Genomic DNA, 27244 nt, shown 5'->3' with positions numbered 1-27244 from the left:
CTGAGCCTTAAAACTGCCTTTGTTCTTCTCCCTCAATTTCAAGAAGCTTAGGATGGGGCAAATGAAGGTGTAGGAGGCACGAAGATCTTCTAAGGAGTTTTCAAGACACCTTGAAATTTATGACCTGGTTCATGGGTACTTTGCCAATTATAGGAGTCCAGACAATTCTAGGAGTTACCGAGGTAAGGAAGACCACCCAATGTTTTTACTCCATCCTTGCTTCAAGGTTAAGCTGTTTGGAACAGCCAGAGACAAACATCTGCAAATGCTTCCACTTCTCCTTGAATGAATTTGTGCAATGTCCTCAACTATGTAAGCATCTGTGCACACAGATTTTTAAGATTCAGTGGGAGAGGATGAATCTGTCCCACAAAGCTGAGGAGGCAACTTTGGAGGACCAAAAGCTACTTGGTTGTTGGTTGGAGGAACAATTAATCAGTGAAATGACTTGCCTCCAGAAGTTGAAGGTGCCTTCCAGCAATGATGATGTTACCGAGCTGGGTAATGAAATGTCTGCAAGAAAGCAACCAAGCTCAGAGAGCACCAAGGACCCCACAGTCCTCCTCCTCCTCCTCCTCCTCCTCCTCCACAAACCCCACTCCCTTCTAGCACTGATGATGTGACCTAGTTGGGTAATGAAAGGTCTGCAAGAAAACAACCAAGCTCAGAGAGCACCAAGGACCCCACAGTCCTTCCTTCCTTCCTTCCTTCCTTCCTTCCTTCCTTCCTTCCTTCCTTCCTTCCTCCTCCTCCCTTCTAACACTGATGATGTGACCTAGTTGGGTAATGAAAGGTCTGCAAGAAAACAACCCAGCTCAGAGAGCACCAAGGAACACCACACTATACCTCTAAGCTACAAGTCTTCTCTTCTGTTGGGATAAAGCCAATGGTTCTCCTGGACCTGAACTTGGCTCAATCTCTTAACCACCAGCCAGCCAGCCAGCAGATGATTAAGAGATGGGGTCCACCATCAACCCAACTTTTGAGTTGGCCTCTCCCTCAACTACAACCTGGCAACGAGCATCTTCTCAGCCTGCGGCGAGCCAAAAGAGAAGGCATCCAATTCACGAAGAAGAACCGTAAGATGGAAATTAAGAAAAAGAAAAAGAGAGAGCACCCTTGGAGACGTCTCTCCCCAGTTGGTGGCATCTGAGCAAGAGGCTTTGAGTTGGTGTCCCCCCCCCACCCCCGTGCAAGATGGGTGGCCTTTCCGTTCTCAAACCCATGATCATTTCTAAGAGCTCATTTATACCTGCATATTAACATAATTTCTACACAAAGCTGAGCTTTGTCTCCCAGTTCTCCAGGCAGGCCTCTCTCTACCCAGCCTTCTGCTTTCTTCCCTTTCCTGTTTCTGAAATTTGTGGTCGAGGTTGGCAGGAGAAACATCACAAGGAGGGGGGGGAAAATATTTATGTGCGGAAGACAAAATAACACCCTGCCTCCTTCTTCTCCTGTCCTCAGCTCTTAGGTCGGTGGCAAAGCAAATCCGGGAGAAAACCCCGAGTTTCTCTTTGATTTGTGCTATGAAAAATGTCAGACCTAAGAGACGCCTAGTAAAAAAAAAACTTTCTGCTTTTTCGCTCTCTTGTTCATCTCGAGGTGGCCCAGCTGTAGGTGTAAACAGTTATCCCTGGGAGAAGGAAGGAAGGAAGGAAGGAAAAGAAGGAGGGAATTGAGGGGGAAAGGAAGGGAGGGGGGGAAGAGAAAAGGGGAAGGGGAGGGGAAGGGAGGGAAAAAGTGGGAGAAGAAGAAAAAAGAAGGATGAACGGGAAGAAGGAAGGGATGGGAAAAGAAAAGGGGAAGGGAAGGGAGGAAGGAAAAAGTGGAAGAAGAAAAAAAAGAAGGATGAACGGGAAGAAGGAAGGGATAGGAAAAGAAAAGAGGAAGGGAAGGGAGGAAGGAAAGAGTGGAAGAAGAAGAGAAAAGAAGGATGAACGGGAAGAAGGAAGGGATGGGAAAAGAAAAGGGGAAGGGAAGGGAGGAAGGAAAAAGTGGAAGAAGAAAAAAAAGAAGGATGAATGGGAAGAAGGAAGGGATGGGAAAAGAAAAGGGGAAGGGAAGGGAGGAAGGAAAAAGTGGAAGAAGAAAAAAAAGAAGGATGAACGGGAAGAAGGAAGGGATGGGAAAAGAAAAGAGGAAGGGAAGGGAGGAAGGAAAGAGTGGAAGAAGAAGAGAAAAGAAGGATGAATGGGAAGAAGGAAGGGATGGGAAAAGAAAAGAGGAAGGGAAGGGAGGAGGGAAAAAGTGGAAGAAGAAAAAAAAGAAGGATGAACGGGAAGAAGGAAGGGATAGGAAAAAGAAAAGGGGAAGGGAGAGAGAGAGAGAGAAGGAGGGAGGGAGGGAAGGAGAAAAGTCGAACGAAAGGGACAGAGAGGGAATCGAGGAAGTAAAAAAGAAGCAGTAGAAGAAAAACGGGAGAGAGAAAGAAAGGAAAAAGAAGAGGGAGGAGAAGAAAAGGCCACGGGGGGGGAAGGAGAGGGACCCCCCCTTCTACCTAGTTTCTTAGACCAAAAGAAAAAGGAACACCCCCCAAAAAAAAGCCAAAGGGGGACCCTCCCCCCCCAACCAGCTGGCCGGGAAAAGCGCAACCGCGTCTCCTTCCCTTCTCCCGTTAGCCTCGCCCGCGGCCCCCCCCCCGCCTCAACCAGGGCTGGCTAGGGGAGGAGGGGGGGGGGAAACCTCGAAGCCCACCCCCCCCGCCCCGGCAGGTGACCCGCCCGCCCCCGGGAAGGCGGCCAGACTGGACGGCTGGGCGGGAGAAGCGGAGCGGGCCGGCGGCGTCGGGGGAGGACGGCGTGGGGAGCCGGGCGGGGGCTCAAGCCAGCCAGCCCGCCCGCCCCGAGCGGAGGAGACGGGCTGAGTTCTCCGCTGCCGCCGGCCGCTTCTTCCCCCAGCAGGCAGCGCCCCAAGGCGGAGGAGCGAAGATGGGCCGTCCCGCCGGCTTGTCTCTGCTGACGGCCGCCGCCCTGTGGTGGTCCTGGGGGGCGCAAGGCCAGGTAACCCCCGAGGGGAAGGGGGGTGGCAGAGGTTTTTGCCAGGGGTCTGCCCCTCTCCCTCCCCCCCCCTCTCTCTCTCTCACACACACACACGTTCTCTCTTTCCTGCTCTCTCTCTCCCTCATTCACATTCTCTTCTTCCTCTCTTCCTGTCTTTCCTTTTTTGTCTTCCTCTCTCATTCTCTCTCACTCACACTCACACAAACACACACACACGTTCTCTCTCTCCCTCTTATTCTCTCCGTCTCTGTGTGTCTCTCTTTCTCTCTTTTCCCCTCTCTCATTCTCATTCTCTCTCTCTCTGTGTGTGTGTTTTTCTGTCTTTCCCTCTCTCATTCCCTCTCTCCCTCTCTCTGTCTGTCTTTCCCTCTCTCATTCCCTCTCTCCCTCTCTCTGTCTGTCTTTCCCTCTCTCATTCCCTCTCTCCCTCTCTCTGTCTGTCTTTCCCTCTCTCATTCCCTCTCTCCCTCTTTCTGTCTCTTTCCCACTCTCATTCCCTCTCTCCCTCTTTCTGTCTGTCTTTCCCTCTCTCATTCCCTCTCTCCCTCTCTCTGTCTGTCTTTCCCTCTCTCATTCCCTCTCTCCCTCTTTCTGTCTGTCTTTCCCACTCTCATTCCCTCTCTCCCTCTCTCTGTCTGTCTTTCCCTCTCTCATTCCCTCTCTCCCTCTTTCTGTCTGTCTTTCCCTCTCTCATTCCCTCTCTCCCTCTCTCTGTCTGTCTTTCCCTCTCTCATTCCCTCTCTCCCTCTTTCTGTCTGTCTTTCCCTCTCTCATTCCCTCTCTCCCTCTCTCTGTCTGTCTTTCCCTCTCTCATTCCCTCTCTCCCTCTTTCTGTCTGTCTTTCCCACTCTCATTCCCTCTCTCCCTCTCTCTGTCTGTCTTTCCCTCTCTCATTCCCTCTCTCCCTCTTTCTGTCTGTCTTTCCCTCTCTCATTCCCTCTCTCCCTCTCTCTGTCTGTCTTTCCCTCTCTCATTCCCTCTCTCCCTCTTTCTGTCTGTCTTTCCCACTCTCATTCCCTCTCTCCCTCTCTCTGTCTGTCTTTCCCTCTCTCATTCCCTCTCTCCCTCTTTCTGTCTGTCTTTCCCTCTCTCATTCCCTCTCTCCCTCTCTCTGTCTGTCTTTCCCTCTCTCATTCCCTCTCTCCCTCTTTCTGTCTGTCTTTCCCTCTCTCATTCCCTCTCTCCCTCTTTCTGTCTGTCTTTCCCTCTCTCATTCCCTCTCTCCCTCTCTCTGTCTGTCTTTCCCTCTCTCATTCCCTCTCTCCCTCTTTCTGTCTGTCTTTCCCACTCTCATTCCCTCTCTCCCTCTCTCTGTCTGTCTTTCCCTCTCTCATTCTCTCTCTCTCTCTCTCTTTCCCTCTCTCATTCACTCTCTCTCTCATTCTCTCTCTCTCTCTGTGTCTGTCTTTCCGTCTCTCATTCTCTCTCTCTCTCTCTCCTTTAGGTCTCTGCTTCTCTTCCTCTGCCCTCTCCTCCTCCTCTTCCTCTAAAGCTGCTTTTCTCCCCTTGGCTAAACCGTCCGACACCGGGAACCCCCTCCCTTCGCCCCCCCAAAAAAAACCCTCTCTCCCCCCCCCCCTTCCACAACCTTGCATGGAAAGAGCCTCTCCCGACAACGCCGGGCTCGCTGCGTAATTACGCTTCGCCTGGCGGGGAGTTTGGGCGAACTGGCAGGGAGGGAAGGAGGAGGGGGGGGGGTTATCCGGACAGGTCGGGGTGGCTTCTCTATCCTCTCCCCCACACACACATACACGCATCTTCCTCCGTTTCCTGGGCTTTGATGGAAAGTTGCGTGCGGGGGAGAGGGAGAGAGAGGCAAAGCCGGAGGAGGGTGTGTTTGTGTGTGTGGGGGGCTTGGCTTTGCAAACAGGGTCCATGTGGGTTTCATTGAAAACGGAAAATTTAAGGGGGGGGAGAAAGGCTGGGTGGGAAGAGCCGTTCGGGGTCGTTTAGGATCCTCTGAGCTGGGAGGGAAGGAGAGAGGCGGAGAGGACTCCCTTTGATTTCAAATTCCTCCCCGAACGAAGCCAGGAGAGATTTGAGGAGGGGGGCGAGGACTGCGGGGGCGACGGAGCGCGCTTTCCCGCTTGGACGGGGCTGGGAAGCCTTAGCTGTACCCCCACCCCCACCACCCACTTGGCAATGAAATTGTATGCCAGGGACTAGCCACCTTCTGGAGGATTTCACGGGATGAAAAGAGAAAGAGGAAGCAGAGATGGTTTGATGGAAGGATGGAATTAATTTCTCTCTCTCTCTCTCTCTCTCTCTCTCTCACACACACACACACACACACACACACACACACGGAATGGCCACAGCTTCCTTTTTTGTTTTGGTTCTTGCAAATCCAAATCTATTAGTTCTGAATTTAAATCTCCGCTGAAGCATGAAAGTTAGAATTGATTTGGCCCTATAATGTAACCTAACCGTTTTTTAACTTGACCTGATGTTCTACTGATGGAAAAAATTCCTAACTACCATCCTAACAGAACAGAATGACAGAGCCGGAAGGGACCTTGGAGGTCTTCTAGTCCAACCCCCTGCTCCAGTAGCAGACCCTAGACCAGGGGTAGGCAACCTCGGCTCTTTTATGACTCATGGACTTCAACTCCCAGAATTCCTGAGTCAGCATAGCTGACTCAGGAATTCTGGGAGTTGAAGTCCATGAGTCATAAAAGAGCCGAGGTTGCCTACCCCTGCCCTAGACCATTTCAGACAAGTGGTGTCCAGTCTCTTCTTGAAAGCCTCCACTGATTGGAGCCTATAATGAGACCTGCGGACCCATGTGCACTTGGAGGGAAAATAGGGCCATATATAGCATATTGAGCTCCTTGGAAACAAATATAAAGCAACAACAACTGGTGGGTCTGCACATTAGACAAAGAAACAGAAAACGAAGAAGCAAAAGTGCTCTGGGACTTTAGAATTCAGATGGACAAGCAGCTGCCACACAACACCCAAGACTTAACAGTTGTTGATAAGGAAGATGGAAAAAAAATGGATAGTGGATGTGGCAGTAGCTGGAGACAGCAGAATAGAAGAAAAAGAACTGGAGGGAAGAAAAAATAATCACAAAATACAAAGATGTGCTATGCAAGGAGAATTACTACGGCCAAAGAAAGCAAAGATAGTAAGAGGCACCTTTGAATGCAATCCCAAAACATCTGGTGCAACACTTGAACACCACCACCATTGCCTGGGAAAGACTCAGTGGGGGGACAAAAACACCAAATCCAGTCTAAACATCTGGCTGATTGTGTGACCAGCCATAATAATAAAGCATGTGAACAAAGATGGATTCCACCCCCACACACACACTCCATCCGACTTTGCTCCTAATCTCGGTAAAGTATTTTGTTAAAAAAAAGCAAACAAACCCTCAACTCAGAAACTATGTCCCTCAATTAGCAAAGAATGCAGTTTGATTAATCAAGTCTATGACATTTCAGCTATTAAATCTGCAGAGGACCTGGCAGCCAGACTGGGATCACAGCTTGCTGAATTAACTCTCTTGCCAGATCAACCAAGCAAATAATAGAAGCCAAAATCTATGCAATAAATAATGCAGGCCAAGTGGTAAAAATGGGGCCCCTTTGGCTCATACTAGATATAGTCAACAAAGACCATCGCAATGAGGAAAAACGTGGGACAACCATGACCACTATATAGGGGGGGAAATGGCCTTTGGATAGCGCCTTCAACAGTGACATCCTGGATCTCCAGTTCCTCAAACACAGGTTACAATGAACATATTTTCATCTCCATAAAGTCTATATCTGTTCTTCTCAATTTGGAGAACTTCCAGATATGGAGACTCCAACTCCCAGAGTTTTCAGTAAAGACTCACGATATGGGGATGGAGACATGGAGCTGAAAGGTTGATACTTTTTGAGTTCCTCTTTTTTGGGAAATCCAAGATCGAGTTTTGGTACTTGCTGTAAGAGCAGACTGGTCTACTTGTAGAGCTGCAGCTAAAAACGAATGACTGAAAAGCTCACTCATCAAAAGAAAGTATAATAATAATAAATTCTGGAGTTTGGGGGACTCTGGTGGTCCGTTACTTGCGTAAGAGGAAGCAGGGAAGGGAAATAAAATTATTCAATGCATTTGGGGGCGGTCGAAACCCTGAGGAAGTAATCAAAAAGATCTTCTAAGGCCTGGCCTGTTTCATTTCCCACATGTGGGCTGTTTTCTTATCCACATGGCCTTCTGTAGCCTGCTCAACATGTGGGAACGTCCTGGGGTCTACATAAAAGAAAGTCAAAGTTGCGCTGTTGGAAAAGAAAGCCAAGTTTCTGTTTTCATCTCAGCATGGGGAGACAGGAGGGGAGAAGAGAAGGGAAGGAACTGAGCTTTGAAAAAAAAATAACAAATCTTCCAAGGATCTCCTCTTAAAATTGTCCCCAAGGATTTGAGTTGAGCGTCGCTTAGAATTTTCTGAACAGATTCCCGGACCGTTATTGCCTGCAGGGCTGGGTTTCCTGAAGAGAAGACCACTAAATTATACATTTCTAAATTAATTAGAGGAAAGCAATCAAGGAGAGAAGCCACCTAGAAGTAAGGAGAAATTTCCTGAGAGTGAGAAAAATTAACCAGTGGAACAGCCTGCCTCCAGAGGTTGTGGGCACTCCAACACTGGAGGTTTTCCAGAAGGGATCGGACAGCCCCTTGTCTGAAATGGGATAGGGTTTCCCGCCTGAGCAGGGGTTGGACTAGATGACCTCCAAGGTCCCTTCCAGCTCTGTTATTCTGATATAGCAACCCACCTTTCCCCTTCTCTTTTCTTTGGCTTGCTTCAGACAAGGCTGCCTGGGAATGAGGAGAAAATGTGCATCTAAAGTTTCAACATCCGAATTGCCCTAAATGTTTATTTTTTTAAAAAAAATTATTTTATTATATTTATATACCGCCCTTTCCCGAAGGACTCAGGGCGGTTTACAGGGTGATTAAAACAAAAAATACAAAAGTTAAAAACAATTTTAAAAAATTGTATATCCGTCCCTGAACTCTGCACAATTTTCCCTCCCAAGTCACCAGGAAATAGTGCAACCTCTGCAAGCTATCAGTTCAGTGTAGGCTGTCCTCGACTTATGACGGCAACGGAGCCCAACATTTCCATCGCTGAGCGAGACATTGGTTAAGCGGGTTTTTTGCCCCGTTTTTGACAACCTTCCTTGCCACAGGTGAATCTCTGCAGCTGTTAAGTTAGCGACACGGTTGCCAAGCGAATCTGGCTTCCCCCATTGACTTTGATTGTCACAAAAAGGGGATCACGTGACCCAGGGGCACAGCAGCCATCATAAATGTCAACCAATTGACAAGGGTCCGAATTTTGATCACGTGACCATGGGGATGCTGCAATTCAAGTGTGGAAAACGGCCACGGGTCCCCTTTTTTCCCCCCCAGCTTTGTCACTTCAAACGGTCACTAAACGAACGGTTGTAAGTCGAGGACTACCTATAAGGAAGCAGGTTTAACCCCGTAAATCCATCTCACCTCTGCAAGATCGCTCTACATTGAACCTTGTGCTGTGCTCTAGATCAGGGGTCTTCAAACTTGGCCCTTTTTTTTAACGACTTGTGGACTTCAACTCCCAGAATTCCTCAGCCAGCGTGCACGCTGGCTGAGGAATTCTGGGAGTTGAAGTCCACAAGTCATAAAAAAAAGGTAGTGGAGTTGAAGTCCACAAGTCATAAAAAAAAGGTAGTGGAGTTGAAGTCCACAAGTCATTAAAAAAAAGGTAGTGGAGAAATAACCTGGAACTCGCTGTGTCCTGGGATCACAAGATCGCCAGTTATGACCATCCCAGCCAGCTTTGTTCAACCAAAGTCAACGGGGGTGGGGTGGGGAGTTGGATTTGCTTAACTGCAGCAATTCACTTAAGGAGCGTGGCAAAAAAAAAGGGGGTGTAACATCAGACACGATCCGTTTTAACAACCGCCTCGGTTAGCAAGGGAATCTTTAGTTCCCAACTGAGGTCATAAATCGGGAACTACCTTTGTTTGGAATGCTGCACTATTAAGAGAAAGAAGTTCCAGGAGGGATCAACAAGCTGTTTCCTATTCTGGAAGGTTTTAGAGAAAGCCACACCTTTTGAGCCAGCCTCCGTTGACTCACAAACCATTTTTCTCTTTCCATGCAATTACCGACAGAACTTTCTGGCATCTGAAGCTGTAATCAACAAGAGAAAAACATGTCAGCTAAGCTCCAGTAATTTGGCCCGATGGAAAAATAATTTCTGGCTAAGCCGAAAGATCAGAAGCAAATTCTAAATCTTGCCAGAGTTTTTTTCCCCCCTAATAAAGAGACAGCTGCATTTGCTGTATAAAATCCAGCTGGTTATATAAAGCAGGGGTAATAATGCAACAATAATCTATTATATTGGGTTAGAATTATTTTTTTTATACAAAAGCCCAATAGATTTGATTAGACTTCCACGCTTTGTCATCTTTGATTATTTCTGTGAAAAAGATTCAAGAGAATAGAATAGAATAGAATAGAATAGAATAGAATAGAATAGAATAGAATAGAATAGAATAGAATAGAATAGAATAGAATAGAATAGAATATGGAATGGAATGGAATGGAATGGAATGGAATAGAATGGAATAGAATAGAATAACAGAAATAATAATAATAGAATGGAATAGAATAGAATAGAATAGAATAGAATAGAATAGAATAGGAAGGGACCTTGGAGGTCTTCTAGTCCAGCCCCCTGCTCAATCAGGAGAACCTATACCATCTCAGACAAGTGACCGTCCAGTCTCCTCTTAAAAACCTCCAGTGATGGAGCGCCCATGATTTCTGGTGGCAAGCAGTTCCACTGGTTAATTGTCCTCGCTGTTAGGAAGTTTCTCCTTAATTCCCAGTTGCTTCTTTCTTTGGTCAGTTTCCAACCATGGTTTCTGGTCCCTCCCTCTGGTGCTTTGGAGAATAACGTCACCCGCTCTTCTTTGTGGTAGCCCCTCAGATACTGGAATACTGCTATCATGTCACGCCTATTTCTTCTTTTCTTTAGACTAATCTAGGCCAAAGAATATGATTTAGTGCAGAAACAAACCATGATATGGAGAAGATGGTGGCTGCATGTATGAAGCTGAGAGAAAACTTGAAAAAAAATAACCTTTCTGCAAAACGGTTTGGGATTTGCCTCCAGAAGTTCTGGGTGGTCCATCACTGGAGGTTTTTAAGAGGAGATTGGACAACCGTTTGTCTAGAATATATAGGCTCTCTTGCCTGAGCAGGGGGTTGGACTAGAAGACCTCCAAAGTCCCTTCCAACTCTGTTATTCTATTATTCTCCAGCGAGTAATTTCAGACTGAGAGGGGAAAGAATCTGCAATATTTTCACATCTGGGCTTATACACAAACTCTGCGTGACTTCTCTGTTCTCTTGCCAAGATCCATTTGTGTTTGAACAGACTAAAAATGACTTAATCCCTTTGTAGTTGTTTTTTTTTTTTTAAAAAAACCTTCTTTCCTCCACAATTAATGCCAGAGAACGAATGGCGTTTAGAAGAAAGTCTTTGTTAATGTACAACTTTGCTCTATCCAAGCTTGATTGTGAGCGGGATAGGAAAATATATTAGGATTTATTTTGGTCACCATGAGGTAAAAAAAGATGTTGAGACTCTAGAAAGTGAGCAGAGAAGAGCAACGAAGATGATGAGGGGTGACATGATAGCAGTGTTCCAGTCCAGTCTCTTCTTAAAAACCTCCAGTGATGGAGCGCCCACAATTTCTGGAGGCAAAGCTGTTCCGCTGGTTCATTGTCCTCACTGTCAGGAAGTTTCTCCTTAATTCCAGGTTGCTTCTCTCCTTGGTTAGTTTCTATCTGTTGTTTCTTGTCCTGCCCTCTGATGCTTTGGAGAATAGCTTGGCTCCCTCTTCTTTGTGGCAGCCCCTCAAATATTGGAGCATTGCTATCCTGTCCCCCCACTAGCCAAACCCAATTCCTGCAGCCGTTCTTCATATGTTTTAGTCTCCAGGCCTTTAATCATCTTAGTTGCTCTTCTCGGCACTTTCCCCAAAGTTTCTCTCTTCTTAAAAACCTCCGTTGATGAAGCACCCACAACTTCTGGAAGCAAGTTGTTCCACTGCCTTCCTCAACACAACTCGTTGTGTTTGGATCGCAGATCTTGAGACTCTGTACCGGCGTGAGTTCTGTTCTCCTCCCAAACGTATTTTCAGGACAGGGAAAAAAAAAACAACTTTTGTTTTGTATCCGTGAACAGCAAATAATTCAGAAATGATTGGCCCAAAAGGAGGAGAACTTGCTCAGTTGACAGGGAGAATGCTTTTGTTGAAGGAAATGAGCACGAATTTTTTTCCTCATTTTTGTTCTTTCAGGTCTATTATTCTTGTGGAGCTCAATTCAGCTCATGGGAAAGAGGATTAATTTTGTCTCCTGGTTTCCCCAACAATTATTCATCGGGCATGCACTGCGTCTGGCGATTTCTTATTCCTGCCAAGACCTACTTATTGTTGGAGATTTTTGACTTTGATGTGTTTGAAAGCATAAGTGAAGGCCCAAAAGCCTGGGGTGGGTATTTTTCTTTTACAAAAAATACAAATTCTTCACCCAAAGAAGAAATCTCAGAGTATTCAAGCACCGTCTTTCCAGCCAAGACTTCGGTTCCCCCTGATCTTGACTCGGCAGATCTTAATGATGGCCTTCCAGGAGCTACTTCTCAAAACCTTGAGTGGAAAGAATTCCATCCAAGTGGAGAACCCAAAGACCTAGCCGTCACTCAACCAAGTCAATTTCCGATCCAGGAAGGAACCAATGCAACCTTGACGAGACAGACGTCCGTTGGAAAACAGGAGGAGAAGGACTTGGTGGAGAAAATATTCTTGGCCCACTACCCAAATAAGGAGAATGCTGAAGGTCCTCAGAAACATTTAGGAAAGGTGATATTTGGAGAAGATGCTGCCATTTCAACCATGAACATGCCCGGGAACATCTCTTCCACTCCACCGTTCTCAGCAGATGTTTGCCCAGATGATGTCTTATATGTCTCGGACCTCATTGCTTTTTCTTCTCGTTTCTGTGGGACAAAATCGCCCTTAAACCAAAATATGACCTTTGGATCTTCTCTTAAGATGGTGGAAGTTATTGTGGAGCTGATCACCACAACCGACCGTGGGCGGGGCTTCGCCATGCTCTTTGAATACAAGAACGGTACGGAAACGTTGCCTACGAACGACATCCAGGATGGAGAAGAGAACACCATGATGCTGGTGATCATAACCGGGATCCTGTTCTTCGCCATGGTCCTTTTATCCTCGCTCTGCATTGCATGTAGGTAAGTTGTGTGGAGCATGGGGACATGTTCTCCTTCCCTGTTGCTCTGCCGTGCTTTTCCGAAGCCTCATCAAGTAGCAACCGTGTTAGTCTTTCCTTCTCTCGCTTCTTCTCTTCTCCTCCTCCTCCTCCTCGTCTTCATCGGTGAGGCTAAAAGTAGCAGCCTAGTCAGAGTCAGCAACCCGGCCCAGACATATTTCTCCAATTCTGGCCGTGTAGGTCACCTAACACTGTTCTAATAGTGTGTGTTTGTGCGGTGTAAATGAGTGCCGGGGAGGGAGAGAGCGAGAGAGAGGAGGAAAAAGACAGTTCATGTCCAGAGATTCATTCTCCTCCACCTCTCTCTGGGGATTCTCCAAGATTTTGCCACACTGTTCCCTTTGTGTACTGGTGGGAGAAGGAATGAAAGCTCTGCTTGTCGGTTGGCCAACGTTTCTAATTGCTTTTGGCCCCGAATCCGTCTGGCCACCTTCGTGAACCTGAACCGTGCCGGGTAGACTTCAAGATGGGGTTGTTCCGATTCAGCTCATGGGAAAGAGGATTAATTTTATCTCCTGGTTTCCCCAACAATTATTCATCAGGCATGCACTGCGTGGATGGGGAAGACAAAGAGGTTGCCACGGAATTCCTCGCAAACTTTGCAAACTGTGGAGCATCCCGAACTGCCAAATCACAGGGTAGCCCCTCGACTTACGACTGAGCCCAGAATTTACGTTGCTTAAGTGAGAACAGGTGTGAAACGGCTTTTCTTACTACGCTTGCTGCGTGAGTCCTTGCGGTGGTTGAAATGAGTGACACGTCGCAAAAGGGGATCGCGTGGCCCTCCCCAGACACTGCGACCGTCATAAATATGAACCAACCGCCAAGCATCCGAATGTAAATCACGTGACCAGAAGTGTCATAAGTATGAAAAACGGTCATAAGTCACTTTTTTCAGGGCCGTTGTAACTTCAAACAGTCACTAAATGAAACGGTTGTAAGTCGAGGATTACCTGTATGGGTCCTAACAGCAACCTCTCAGCAGCCATCTTGAGGCTCCTTCCTCAATTTCTCAGAGATAATATATGAGCTTCTTCCTCAGGTTTCATTTACTAAGGAGAAGCAGGAGACCTGCGTCTGTGTGTAACAGCAGGATTTCTGCACCTCTGGCCAAATTGGAGTGTGCAGTCCATGACCCGATTTTAACAGAATAACACAGTTGGAAGGGATCTTGGAGGTCGTCTAGTCCAACCCCCTGCTCAGGCAGGAGACCCTATACCATTCCAGACAAACAGCTGTCCAATCTCTTCTTAAAAACTTCCAGTGTTGGAGCATTCACAGCTTCTGGAGGCAGGTTGTTCCACTGATTAATTGTTCTCACTGTCAGGAAATTTCTCCTTAGTTCTAGGTTGCTTCTCTCCTTGATGAGTTTCCATCCATTGCTTCTTCTCCTGCCTTCGGGTGCTTTGGAGGATAGCTTGACTGCCTCTTCTTTGGGGCAGCCCCTGAGATATTGGAAGACTGCTATCATGTCCCCCCTCGTCCTTCTCTTCATTAAACTAGACATACCCAATTCCAGCAACCGTTCTTCGTATGTTTTAGCCTCCCGTCCCCTAATCATCTTTGTTGCTCTTCTCTGCACTCTTTCCAGAGTCTCAGCATCTTTTTTACATGGTGGTGACCAAAACTGGCTGCAGTATTCCAAGTGTGGCCTTACCAAGGCATTGTAAAGTGGTATTATTAACACTTCACATAATCTCGATTCTGTCCCACTGTTAATGCAATCTGGGATTGCATTGGCTTTTTTGGCTGCTGCCACACACTGCTGGCTCCTATTTAAGTGACTGTCCACTGGGACTCCGAGTCCAACTCAAATCAAGCTTGTGTAGCTTGGTAAAGGAAGGACTCTTAATAATTACATGATTGAAGTCTTTTCTGTTTTCTCTTCCTTCTTTCTTTTCTAGGTGGAGGTTATGTCTCAAAAGAAGCTCTCTGGAAATCCAGAGTGATCAAGAAGTAAGTATAATTATTTCAAGACCTTCTGCCGACTTCGCTTTGCCACTTTTGAGGCTGGTTGCTGATTGATATTTGGAATTGTAGACTCACATCCCAAACTCTGGTGTTGACGTCAGTGAACTCCAGCTGGTGATCCCGTGTCGAGAGAATGAAAACAACAATCATTCCCTCGGGGGAAATGGCATCGGTAAGCAGAAAAAGGTTAGGTGGAGCACGTTGTCCAATCTTTGTAACTAGAGAGTTCTCGTTCAGCGTCCAATCCTTGCTGGGATCTCATGCAACCTAAGAGTATTGCAAATTCCTTGGGTGTGGGTTAAGGAATGGCCTGCTAATATAGCAGAGACATCCTTTAACAGCATTTATTTATTTTTTTGAATCACTGCCAGGGAATTGTGGGAAGCCAAGTCCAATGTATCAAGAGCAGCGGCACCCAACCTTCTCTATACCCCGCACCCCTAGAACGCTTCTGATATATTCTCGCACCCCTTACAAATAACGGGAACGAATTATGCAAATACACTATAATTTTGAAAAGCCACGTTTTTGCACCCCCCTGGAATATCGTCTCGCGCCTCTGGTTGGGAACCCCTGATTTACAGGTCACATTGATTAGGGAAAGATGATAGAAGACGTGAAGAGATCTCAGAATCAGAATAGACCTGGAAGGGACCTTGGAGGTCTTCTAGTCCAACCTCCTGCACAAGCAGGAGACCGTATAGCATTTTAGAAAAATGATTATCCAATCTCTTCTTAAAAGCCTCCAGTGATGAAGCATCCAGAACTTCTGGTGGCAAGCTGTTCCACCGGTTAATTGTCCTCACTTTGGAAGTCTTCCGAGAAGATCCTTGACTATAGAGCAACTTTTGGTAACTTTAAGATGAGTGGACTTTTAACTCCCAGAATTCCTCAGCCAACAAAGAGTGGTGGAGGAGAAGAAGAATGAATTTCTGGGCAAAGCTTGTTGGGGAATTCTGGGAGTTGAAGTCCACCCATCTTAAAAGTTGCCAAAGTTGAGAAACATTTAGAGCATCCGAGAAGAATGTAGAACGGGTTACCAATGATTCTGGAAAATATGCTGGCTGTTTCTCTGGGGCAAATAAATACAATTTTGTACTTTCTACAGTCACCTCCTGCCCTGGCAATCTGGAACCCATCCTTGATCTAGATGCCTCTCCAACGTCAGCTGTCATGGGAAGCGATGAGGTGTTTATTATTTCTGCCAATCCAGAACCTGGTCACTTGAGTTTTACCTCTTGTAAAATACAGGTAAGGAACAGGTGAGGGGGGAGAGAGAGAGAAGAAAGTGAAAGAAAACAAGACAGAGAAAAAGAGAAACAGAGAAATATAAAGAAAGGAGAAAGGAAGGGGGAAAGAGAAAGAGGGGGGTGAGAAGAAAAAGATGAAATAGAAGAAGAGAGAGAAAGAGAGAAGGGAGAGAGAGGGATAAAGAGAAAGAGAGGGAAAGGTACAGAAAGAAAAATAGAGAAATAGAAGGTGAGAGAGAAAGGAGAAAGAGAGGAAGAGAGAGAGAGGGAGAGAAAGATGAAGAGAGGGAGAGAGAGAGAGAGAAAAAAAGGGAAAGGTAAAGAAAGAGAAAGAGAAATAGAAGGTGAGAGAGAAAGGAGAAAGAGAGATGAAGAGAGAGAGAGAGGGAGGGAGAGAAAGATGAGAGAGAGAGAGAGAGAAAGGAAAAGGTAAAGAAAGAGAGAGAAATAGAAGGTGAGAGAGAAAGGAGAAAAAGAGATGAAGAGAGAGAGAGAGAGAGAGAGGGAGAGAGAGAGAGAGAGAGGGAGGAAGAGGAAGAGAGAGGGAGAGTGGGGTGGGAAGACAGAGATTCCTTGTTCAGATTTTGCTGGTTTTTAATCTTGTTTCTGCCAGCCAATATTTTGGGCTCGCTTGCATTCCATCGATAAACACCAAGCTATATTTTTCTGCGTGGATGCTTGCTCTGACCTGAACATAGGGACTCTCTGGGCACCTGGTGGCTGCGGTGACCCTCCTTTTTCCCACAAAGCCACGCCGTGGCTCAAGGAAGGATGTCCAACCCAGCCACGCGCTGTTTGAAACTCCCAGGCTATCTTCCCACGGCGTTTTCTCTCTCCTAGGACAAGACGTTGACGAGAAGCATTACCAGCCCCACTTCCGTCTCGGAATGGCTGATCCCCAAGCCGACGGAGCAGGGCAGTCAAGTGTCCACCTCCCGGGGCAAAAACCCCAAGGACACTTATCGGAAGCAGCAGACCTGGCGCGCACATACCTTCCACGACCTCTTGGCTCCGTTCCCACAGCTGCAGGAGCAATGGTGCAACTTGACCAGCAAAAGCCCTTTCCCCAAACTGGGCAAAAGCGGAGTGAGTATTTGTCCCTGGGGAGATAAGGAAGCAGATGTGAAGCCAGGCTTTTGAAACCAGAGCCAACTGTTCCATTGCTGGTTAAGGCAGGGGTCTCCAATGCCCCTGGTCCGTGGACCAGTACCGGGCCGCGGCATGCCAGCAACCGGTCCGCACAAACAAGCAAAGCCTCATCCGCGGGATGCAGGCAGCAGACAAAACCACGCACCCTCCGGTCCGTGGAAAAACCTCTCTCCATGCAACTGGTCCCTGGTGCCCAAAAGGTTCAAGGTACAGGTAGTCCTTGCTCTCCGGCCGTTTGCTCGAAGTTATGACGGCGCTGGGGAAAAAAAAGGACTTAACAACCAGTTCTCACTTTTGAGACCGTCGCAGCATCCTCAGGGTCACGTGATCAAGCTTGGTAACTGGCAGGTGCTGATGGCGGTTGCCCCATCCAGGGATCACGTCACCTCCAGGTCAAAGGGTAAGCTGGATTTGCCTCACAACCAAGGTGATTCACTTAACGACTGTAGCAAAATGGTTGTGAAATCAGGCAGGACTCAGTGATGGAAGTTCTGAGCCTAATTATGGCCGTACAACAAGTACTCCTTGTATATAGAAATGTAACAAAGTCTATGTGCTGAACCAGTATATAGATATATATTCTATCAATGCTCTCTCTAAAAATCTCTGTCTGTCTATCTATCTAATCTATCTATCTATCTATCTATCTATCTATCTATCTATCTATCTATCTATCTATCTAATCTATCTAATCTATCTCAGTCTAATCTATATATCATCTATCCATCCATCTATCCATCTATTTATCTATCTATCCACCCATCCATATCTATCTACCCATCCATATCTATCTATCTATCTATCTATCTATCTATCTATCTATCTATCTATCTATCTATCTATCTATCTATCTATCATCTATCTCAATCTAATCTATTATATCATCTATCCATCTTTCCATCTATCCATCTTTCCATCATCCATCTATCTATCTATCTATCTATCTATCTATCTATCTATCTATCTATCTATCTATCTATCTAATCATCTATCTATCTATCTATCTATCTATCTATCTATCTATCTATCTATCTATCATCTCTTTAATCTATCTATATATCTATCTATCCACCCATTCATATCTGTCTGTCTGTCTGTCTCTATCTATCTCTCAATCTAATCTATCTCAATCTAATCTATTACATCATCTATCCATCTTTCCATCTCTTTGCATCTCTTTGCATCTATCTATCTATCTGTCTGTCTGTCTGTCCGTCCATCCATCCATCCATCCATCCATCCATCCATCCATCCATCCATCCATCCATCCATCCATCTATCTATCTATCTATCTATCTATCTATCTATCTATCTATCTATCTATCTATCTATCTATCTATCTATCTATCTATCTATCTATCCTAGTAACACTGTCTCCATTCCATCTATATTCCTTCCTCTCTCTCATCTGTAACTATCTAATCCACATGCAAGATCCTTAAGGAATGCTGCTGCTTCTCTGTTTTCTCTCAAAGTGTCCAAGATGTTGACACTGATCTTCTCTTCCCGGACAGAGTTTTTCGACCTCAACCCCAAACCAGCCCATCCGAATTCCAAGAGTGACCTCCGCTGGAGAAATTGAAGGAACGTCCGAAGGGTCCCTCTTGGAAGGCTTGGCCAGTACCGCCCCTTCCCCATGGACCCATTCAGCCCAGAAACCAGAGAAGCTGACCGGTGGTTCTCACTTGAGAAGATCCCAATTTGCAAAGCCCTCTTTTGATTTCTTGACCGGTTCTCCCGGCCGAAGCCACCCAGGGCTTCTTGAGCACTCTGAACTTGAGGGCAGTTTGTCCCCTGTCAACAGTCCCCATCTGGGAGAGAAAGACGCTCCAGATGGGGCCCTCCGATTGAAAAGCAACGGTTCCAAGCCCAAGGAAGCGTCTGTAGATATGGACGGGCCCAAACCAATGTTTGTTATTTCTGAAGAATGGGATGATCAGCAGCCTTTGGTTCTGGCAGAGCATACAAATCAATGTGCCGATGTTTTGTCTGAGACAAATGCTGTCATCTGTGAAGGAGGAACAGCCACGAGGAAGGAGCAGATGGTGGAACTATCGCTGGAAGAAGGCTCGGAGGAGGCCACCAGAAGCAGCTTGGGCATCTGGGCGGAGCCCTCCAGTTCCTGCCAAGATGTCTTTAAGGGCGACAGGAACGAAGCCTATGCTCCTGCCCCCAAACCAGAGTCACTGGCCCGTTTGAATTCAGTAACTTGTCTGAATGTGCTATTTTGATTTTCGGAAGGTGAAGACGACTCAAAGTTCCTTTGAGATGGAAAAGAGCTGTTCTCCACACAGACATTCAGAGACAGCCTTGACCTGCTTAGGGGCACAATCCTGCACTCAACCATGCTTGCCCAAAGCGTTGCCTAAGTTGGATGCAATGATTATGGGCGATGCTGCGGAGATGCCCGGAGACCCACCTGATGTTTTCCTTCTGAAATAAGCTTGCTTTTTTTTTAAACAACAACAACAACAACAAAAAGTTGTGTTTGAATCAGGAGCTCTTATCTTATCTAAAGCCTGTCAGGTTTTAGGAAAAGGGATTGTTCAGGATGCAATCCTTAGCAAGAGGTGAAGCAAATTCTGGCCATGTTGAGGAAGGGTGTAAAGTTCTACTGATGTTTGATTATAGTTCCAAAAAAAAGGGGGGGGGACGATTAAGAACACAACTTGGATAACTAAGAATACAAGCAACACAGCTGAGGAGGCGACTGGGGGCGACTTTCCACGTGAACACATTTTATTAAAAGGCGCTTGCTTTTTTGAATGCTCTCCCCTTACCGTGACTATAGTAAGAAGGTTCAGCTGATAGCCATCCAAAGTCAGGTCAATGAAAACACCGCCAACACACCAACCGGGTTGGCATTCGCACAACACATCACGCCCAGGTTGTGTGAACTTGGGATTCAGCTTTGGGCGTCTTGGCGTGTTGTGAGATTGCCAAAATATATCGTGCCAAGTAGGACAACTTAAGTGAATTCTGCAACCAGCCCAGGCCTTTTGAGTAGGTTGCTTGTTCAGGTTTGAAGAAGCACACAATATGCTTTGGAGCAGGTGATGGCTCTCACACCAGCTCTGCCTACACCTCTTTAAAAAGCAGCTGCCTCTTTTCTGGGATCACACGATTACACAATCCAGGAAAGAGATGCGGCTGGGTTTGCAATCCTAAACGCACAATATTTCGAATCGGCCCTGCTCTACATTATTAAGCCAACTCGTTGGCCTTTGGCTGAAATTCCTCCCTCAAGGAGAAGATGTGCAAGAATGGATCAGTCTGTGTGACACCTTAGTAAATTGCACTTGGAATTACAGTATTATTAGATGATGGGGTGCACGCTCCAGATTTGTGTGGGTTGAGGGATTTTGAACTGAATAGGTGATGGATAAGATGTTAAGCAAACCTCACTATGATTTTTACAGCAAGATGCACGATTTGTTTGCAGGGTCCATGACTATTATCAGCTACAACTAGTCCTTGACTTACAATCGTTCATTTAGCGACCGTTCAAAGTTACAACAGCACTGGAAAAAAGTGACCGCTTTTCACACATACGACCGTTGCGGCATCCCTGATTAAAATTCAGATCCTTGCCAACCGGCTCGTATTTATGACGGTGGGTCATGTGATTCCCCCTTTTGCGACCTCCTGATAAACAAGGCCAATGGGGAAGCCAGGTTCGCAGAACTACTACTAACTGAAGAACTGCAGTGATTCACTTAACGTGACAAGGGACGTCGTAAAATGGAGCAAAACCCGCTTAGCGAATTTCTCACTCAGGAACCTCAATTTTGGCCTCCGCTGCGGTCATAAGTCAAGGACTATACAATGCGTCTCTCGGGCGCCACTAAAACAGGCCACCGCTGGGTCTTAGTTAGGGGAGACAATGTTCTCTCCAGGAACTACGCACAACTTCGTACCTGAATTGAAACCAAGTTTTTTTTTTAACCCGGTTTGCAGCTAATTGCCCGGCTGGTATTTTAATGGCCTTGTCGGGGAATGTGATTTTAGACCTTCAGATTCTTCCAAGGCTGGAATAGAAGGGAATGTTTTCCAAGTCCTGCATTTGGCTCGGGCAGCTGGTGGAGACAGCCCCTAAAATATCGGCTGGAAAGCAGGTGCCAAGGAAAGGAATGGGAAAAATCCAGCTCTTCTCAAATAAGCGCAGTTTTCTTTCCGTTGTTGGGGCGGTGTCCGGGAGCTTTAAGACTGGCTCCTAAAATGCTTAACTCAGATTAATTTCTGGTTCTTCACCTGCTGTTTTAAAGCCTCCGTCTGCTCTAGTTTAGCGTACCGGGTGCCGTTGTGGACGGGGTGTGTGTTAAGATTTGGGTGTTTTGTGTGTGCTGCTGCACATTTGCACTTTGGAATGAAGTATTTTCCCACCTGACAAGATATGAGCACTAGATTGGATTGCAGTAGCGAAGGGACAAGCAGAATTTATAGGCCCTTCCAACAGAAACCCGTTTTCTTTATCTGACTTTAATTCGACATTGCTAGGAATCCGGTTTTGGTTCAAGCAGGACAATCAAACTGAAGGATACTTTCCCACTACCCTGCTGTTTCCTGTTGTTTTGGCAATAATCATAATAATCATAATCAATTTATAAGAAGCTTGTTGGATTCTTCTCGTCTCTCCAAAAAGCTTTTGGTTTTTTTTTTAAAATCAAGGCATGTATCTTTATGGTTTTTTTTCCTACTTCATTTTCATATCGTATAGCTGCACGATTAGTGCAAGGAGATATGCCTGCGGGACACATGCAAAAACAATAAACAAATAATACAAAATACCTAAAACACTTGCCAGCTTTTCTATGTTACTGGTTTGGGTAGCAAACAAGCTGGTATGGAGCCCGTATTAAGCCACACAAAACTTTTTAAGAATTGCGTCGCTTGTGTGCAATCTCTCCCGTAGGTTATCGTGACCATAACTGGGATTAGAATTTCAGTTGCTAAGTGAGGCAGCGGTTAAGAGAATTTATGACAACCCCCCCCCCCTTTTTTTTTGCTACTGTTGTTAAGCAAACAATTGTGGTTAAATGAATTGTGCAATTGTTACAACAAATCTGACTTTCTTGACTTTGTTTATGGGAAGTTGGCTAAGAAAGTCACAAATGGGGATCACAACGTGACGTTGGGATGCTGCAACCGTCCTCAATAAACGCCAGTTGCCAAACACCCAAATTTTGATCACCTGGGTATGTTGTGAAGGACTAGGGAGTGACACGCTAGCAGTATTCCAGTATTGAAGCAGGTGACACAACAAAGAGGGGTTCCCAACCGGGGGTGCAAGAAGATATTCCAGGGGGTGAGAAAACTTGGGTTTTCAAAATTATAGTGTATATGCAAAATTCATTGCTGTTATTTCGAACTTTTGTAAGGAGTGTGAGAATGTATCAGAAGCAGTTTAGGGGCGCGGGGTATAGAAAAAGTTGGGAGCCAAAGACTCAGAAGGCAGGACAAGAAGCAGCAGATGGAAACTAATCAAGGAGTAACTTCCTGACAGTGAGGACAATTAACCAGTGGAACAACCTGCCTCCAGAAGCTGTGGATGCTCCAACGCTGGAGGCTTTTAAGAAGAGACTGGACAGCCATTTGTCTGAAATGGTATAGGGTTTCCTGCCTGAGCAGGGGGTTGGACTAGATGACCTCCAAGGTCCCTTCCAGTTCTACTCTGATTGATGTTCATTAATGGAGGACTATAAGTCACATTTTTCAGTGCTGTTGTAACTTTAAACAGGGATGAATGGAATGGAAAAGAATAATAATAATAATAATAATAATAATAATAATAATAATAATAATAATAATAATAATAATAATAATAATAATAATAATAAATACCTGGTTGATATTTAAGGAGATACCTGGTTGATATCTAGGATGCTGGCAGCAACCCGTGTCAACCATTAGCGCCAGTCAATTTGAGTGTTCAGTTGACTGAGTCATGTTTAATGAATAAAAGTTTTATATTATATTATTATTATTATTATTATATTATATTATTATTATTATTATTATTATTATTAGGCATTAGTCAATTGCAAAAGGCGGCCTTACTAGGAACTGCTTCCATCCTGTGACAATATCTGTAACACCATCCAACATCCACATCTGCCTATCCCAGGTCCTTGGTAAGGACTGGATAGGTAGACAAAAATGCCAAATCCAGTCTGAGCATCTGGCTGATTGTGCGATGAATAATAATAATAATAATAATAATAATAATAATAATAATAATAATAATAATAATAATAATAATAATAATAATAATAATAGTAATAATAATAATAATAATAATGATGATGATAATGATGATGATGTTGATGATGATGTTGCGAGGGATAAGATGCTGGTTTCATTCTTGATAAGGATGAAAGATTTTCCTAAACCTCTAGAAGCGCTTACCTCTGAGTTACTCTTTTCCAAAAGGGAAGCAGCAGCTAAAGAAATAAATCTTAGCGTCAACAGACAGATCAGTTGTGGTGGGTGGGGCAGCCAAGATTTCCTTTTCTTATTACAGATAGTCCTCAACTTACGACAGTTTGTTCAGTGACTGTTCAGAGTTGCAAACGGCACTGAAAAACCGTGACTTATGGCAGATCCCCTTAGTCACGCGATCAAAATTTGGATGCTTGGCAACCGATTCATATTTATGACCGTTGCAGTGTCCTGGGGGGGTGCGGGTTTTCACGTGATCCCCTTCTGCAACTTTCTGACAAGCCAAGTCAATGGGGGAAGCCAGTCTCACTTAACAATTTTGGCATGAAAAGTCATAAAACGGGGCAAAACTACTTAAGAGCGTTGCCCCTTCTCTTGCTTAGCGACAGAAATGTTGGGCTCAAATGGGGTCATAGGTCAAGGGCTGACGACCTGTACTCATAAGGTGGTCTTCTTATCCACAGGAAAAAGGATGCTCCTTCCCATTGGCTAAGTCTATAAAGCCGATATTATTTGGGATAGCCCTTTGTTTTTCACCAATCCCACAGAAACACGGGTGGAAATTGGTCGGGAAAGCTCCTGCCAAGTCCACATTTAAGGTCTCCCACTTAAGCCAACCTTGGCTTATGTGCCAATCTGAGCTGATCTCTGAAGACAAGCGAAGCAAAGAGTCCAACATTGTGCATTTTAATATTTTCCAAAGGTAAATCATGAACCCCAAGGCCAACAGGTTATCGGAATTCTTCCCCCCGTTCCCAAGCCACCGTCTCGCGTACAAAGGAAATAAAAAGCTGAAACAAATTTTTGAAAGACCCAACTGTCCACCCTAAGTGTGGAGTGAAAACTCTTTTTAAGTCCCCCTGGAAGACACTTGTATGATTGGAAGGAAAGAAGGGGTAAATTTAGCTGGGAGAAAACAAACCGCTTTTTTAAATTCTTCTATTTACATTTGGGCGGGCTACGGAGAGCCATGGCAGTGGAGGGGGATGCCAACGGAGAGAAAAGAAACCAATTTCTCTTCTCTCTTCTTTTTCTGTTTGCAAGGGGAAAAGCCACCTGACCACACCACCTGGCCTATCCCACAAACTAACCTGGGAGAAACTGACATGGCTCTGGACGGTTTTTCAGCCCCCTTCGTTTCTCCATTCCCTGAGACAGGAAAACGCACCCGTTGCGGCAACAGCTCCACGTGAACTTTGATGACTGCAAGGTCTCATTTTTTTTTTGTAATTCTCCTGCAGCCAGCCTGGAAGTCTCAAGAGACAGAGAGGTTATCTAATAGTCCACTTAATGGCTTGTGAATACAAGGAGCCGCGGTTACATGGGTTGTTTTATTTTTACTGAAACAGGCTCATGATTAGACCCAGTAAGCAGGGGGTCTCCAAACCTGGCAATTTTAAGACTTGTGGACTTCGACTCCCAGAATTCCCCAGCATGGGGAAATCGAAACCCACAAGTCTTAAAAGTTGTCAAGTTTGGAGACCCCTGCGGTGTAGGATAACGTCGGAAGCTCTATATTTTTCCAAGTGGGGAGCGAAAGACTGAAGTCTGCAAAGAGAAGACAAACCATTTTTGCCAACCATCTTTAACATAAATGATAAAGGGCATTAAATCCTGGTGGGGCCTGTGGCTTTCTCTTTGGACCCCTCCCCAGTTAGCTCTTGAAGACCCATCTCTGAAAGATTACTATTTCAGTACATAAAAATATAATGTAGGTTGGGTTCGTTTTTACGCATTGTGCCCAGCACAGTATTCGGTTAAATCCCTTTAATTTTGAGGGCATAGACAGGAGCCCATAATTTTAATGGTTTGGAATCAGGCCACTATTACTATAAAGTTGTGTTTCTTAACCTGGGCAACTTTTAAGATCTTAAAAGTTGCCGAGGTTGAGAAACGCTGCTGGAAAGGAAGACGAGATCCTGGCTATGGAACCAGTAGATATATAGATGCAAATGTTTTAAGCAATGGGAAGACTGTACGAAAAAAGGGGTACAGTGTAGCCTGCCCCAATCCGATGCCTTCGGTAAGTTTTGAGATCGCAAACTTACAAATCGATTAGCCGTCCCTGCCGTGGTTAAACCATCTCGGGATTCTGGTATCTGGAACTCCAGCATGTTTGAAGGGCGCCAGGTTGGAAAAGATCCATTTTGGATACCGTTATGGCTGAATTTAAGCAACGTGGGGAGTTGACAGAAAAGGGGAAAAAAAAAAGTCTCGGCCATCTTTCTCCAGACTTCCTAAGGGCTCTCGTCTTAAAATCTGCCCAACGACGGAGGCAGCAGAACTGTGTGCCAGCCCTAATTTTTCAAAAGCCATTCTGGTTATGTAAGGTATCCATTGTTTGTTAATTTGTTCTTGTTGATGGTCAAGAGAATAGCTTTAAAAAATTAAGTTAGGGAGAGAGGTCACTCCGACATGATTTAAAAAAAATGCATTATGGACATATGCAGGGACACATTCTCCCGTCTACCGTTCTCCAAAACTAATGGTGCTGCTCAATTTTAGGGACAAAAAAACAAAAACAAACCCAGTTCAGGATTGAGAGATCCCTTGAGAGATCTGGATAAAAGCTGGCAATATCAATGAGCTAGGCTGAGCAACAGTATTGAAAAGTCTTCAACATCCGTTGGATTATGCCAAATTCCCTTCCACCATGAGGCCTTCTTTATCGTGAGGGGATATTTTTTTAAAAAAACCAAAATTCTAGCAGAATTTGACTAGTAAGGGGGGGGGAATGCATAGTTGTTTTCAAGCATAACTCCCAACTGCTAAGAACAGGGTGTGTGTGGGTGTGTGTGGGTGTGTGACTTTCTTGTGGAGCCAGAAGAAAGATGGCGGCAGAGGTGAAATTCAGTTCAAGATAGCACCAGTCCGAATCCTAGAATTCAGCAGGGGGAAAAGAAAGCAAGAAGGGAAGGGAAAGGAAGGAAAAAAGATTGAATAAAAAGGGGGGGAAAAAAGGAAAAAGAGGATGAAACAACTGGATCTTTCCTATCAAAAAGAAGCAAGGTCAACGGCACCAGTTGGCGAGCAGCACTTAAGAAATACGCGTGGAGTGTGACGACAAAGAACAAGACACTCTTAAGGTGGCTTTTCTCAACCTCGGCCGTTTTTAGAAGGGTGGAACTTCAACTCCCAGAGTCCCTCAGCCAACATGGCTGGCTGGGGAAGTCTGGGAATTGTAGTCCTCGTGTTATTGTGCCCAAGGCGGAGAAACGGTAAGTGGCCAGTGCTTGGTATTGGACAGACCTTGGTCAACCCGGCTGTGATCTTTGACCCAGGAGCCAAGAGGTTGAGGCCATAAATTCAGGCAAGATGTTGTGTTGCTCCAAGAAATTGACAAGACGCACGGCACAGCCCAACTAGGAACCAAGGTGGTGTTTCTCTCCCGCTGTCCTTTGCTCTGTGGTGCCTTCTCACCTTCTCCGCAAGGCCTCACTTCCTTCCACAATCAACACATTCATGGAGAATTGTTCCATTGCTACCTTTCAGCCTCCTTCGGCAAGTCCTTAAATTCCTACAGTAGCTCAAACTCAGGAAGAAAAAACAGGGGCAGATGCAAGCTTCTTGCTTTCAAAACACAACCACTTAAAAAAAAAAAGCCGAGGAGAACACAGGATGGCAGGGAAAAAAAAAGACAAAATAATAATCGTTAAGAAAAAAAAACAAACCCACGGTATCACATCAGAGTATCTGATGTAAAAAGTTGCCAATCCCCCTTTTTTTTTTGCAGGAACAACCAAGCAAAAACTGTAGAGTTGGCGCTTCTGGGTTTAATTTTCCCCTCCTTCGTTGCAGGTTACAAGCACGGAGACCAGTTAAACGCCACGGGGGGCAGGGGGGTGTTCCTTCTCAGTTTTTGACACAGATGTGATTAAACTTCCTGAAATTAAAAACCCCAGAAGGGAAAGTTACTATTTTTTGAACGTCACATGAAAGCGATTTTCAACCAAGGAAAGCAGCTCGGCCTCCTAATTAATACCCGCGGGGCCTCCAAACATTTGGCACCTCTTAATTCATCTCTTCGATTCTAGACCCATTCTGAGCTCAGAATACTTCTGCTAAGACGGGAACAGCTGAAAATACTTTGCA

General features: G+C 45.4%; 1 protein-coding gene across 3 annotated transcripts in view; it reads right to left on the bottom strand.

Annotated features, from left to right (window-relative positions):
* Positions 1 to 485: 485 nt before the first annotated feature.
* CHFR (checkpoint with forkhead and ring finger domains) overlaps positions 486 to 27244 on the bottom strand; it is a 48932-nt gene continuing 22173 nt past the window's right edge. For 2 of the 3 annotated variants that reach the window (XM_081339126.1, XM_081339127.1), the window contains one exon: positions 23824 to 27035. In XM_081339126.1, coding sequence (XP_081195252.1) covers positions 27005 to 27035 — 31 coding nt within the window. In that variant the 3' untranslated portion in view covers positions 23824 to 27004. Of the gene's footprint in view, positions 514 to 9089; positions 9171 to 16253; positions 16402 to 16557; positions 16666 to 23823; positions 27036 to 27244 lie in introns of those variants that run through there. The other variant, XR_014027919.1, reaches the window with a different exon arrangement.

Source organism: Vipera berus, assembly GCF_964194415.1.
Source record: "Vipera berus genome assembly, chromosome: 14".
Taxonomy (NCBI): domain Eukaryota; kingdom Metazoa; phylum Chordata; class Lepidosauria; order Squamata; family Viperidae; genus Vipera; species Vipera berus.
Note: the sequence above shows the minus strand (reverse complement) of the source record. Positions and strands in the feature narration are given on the sequence as shown.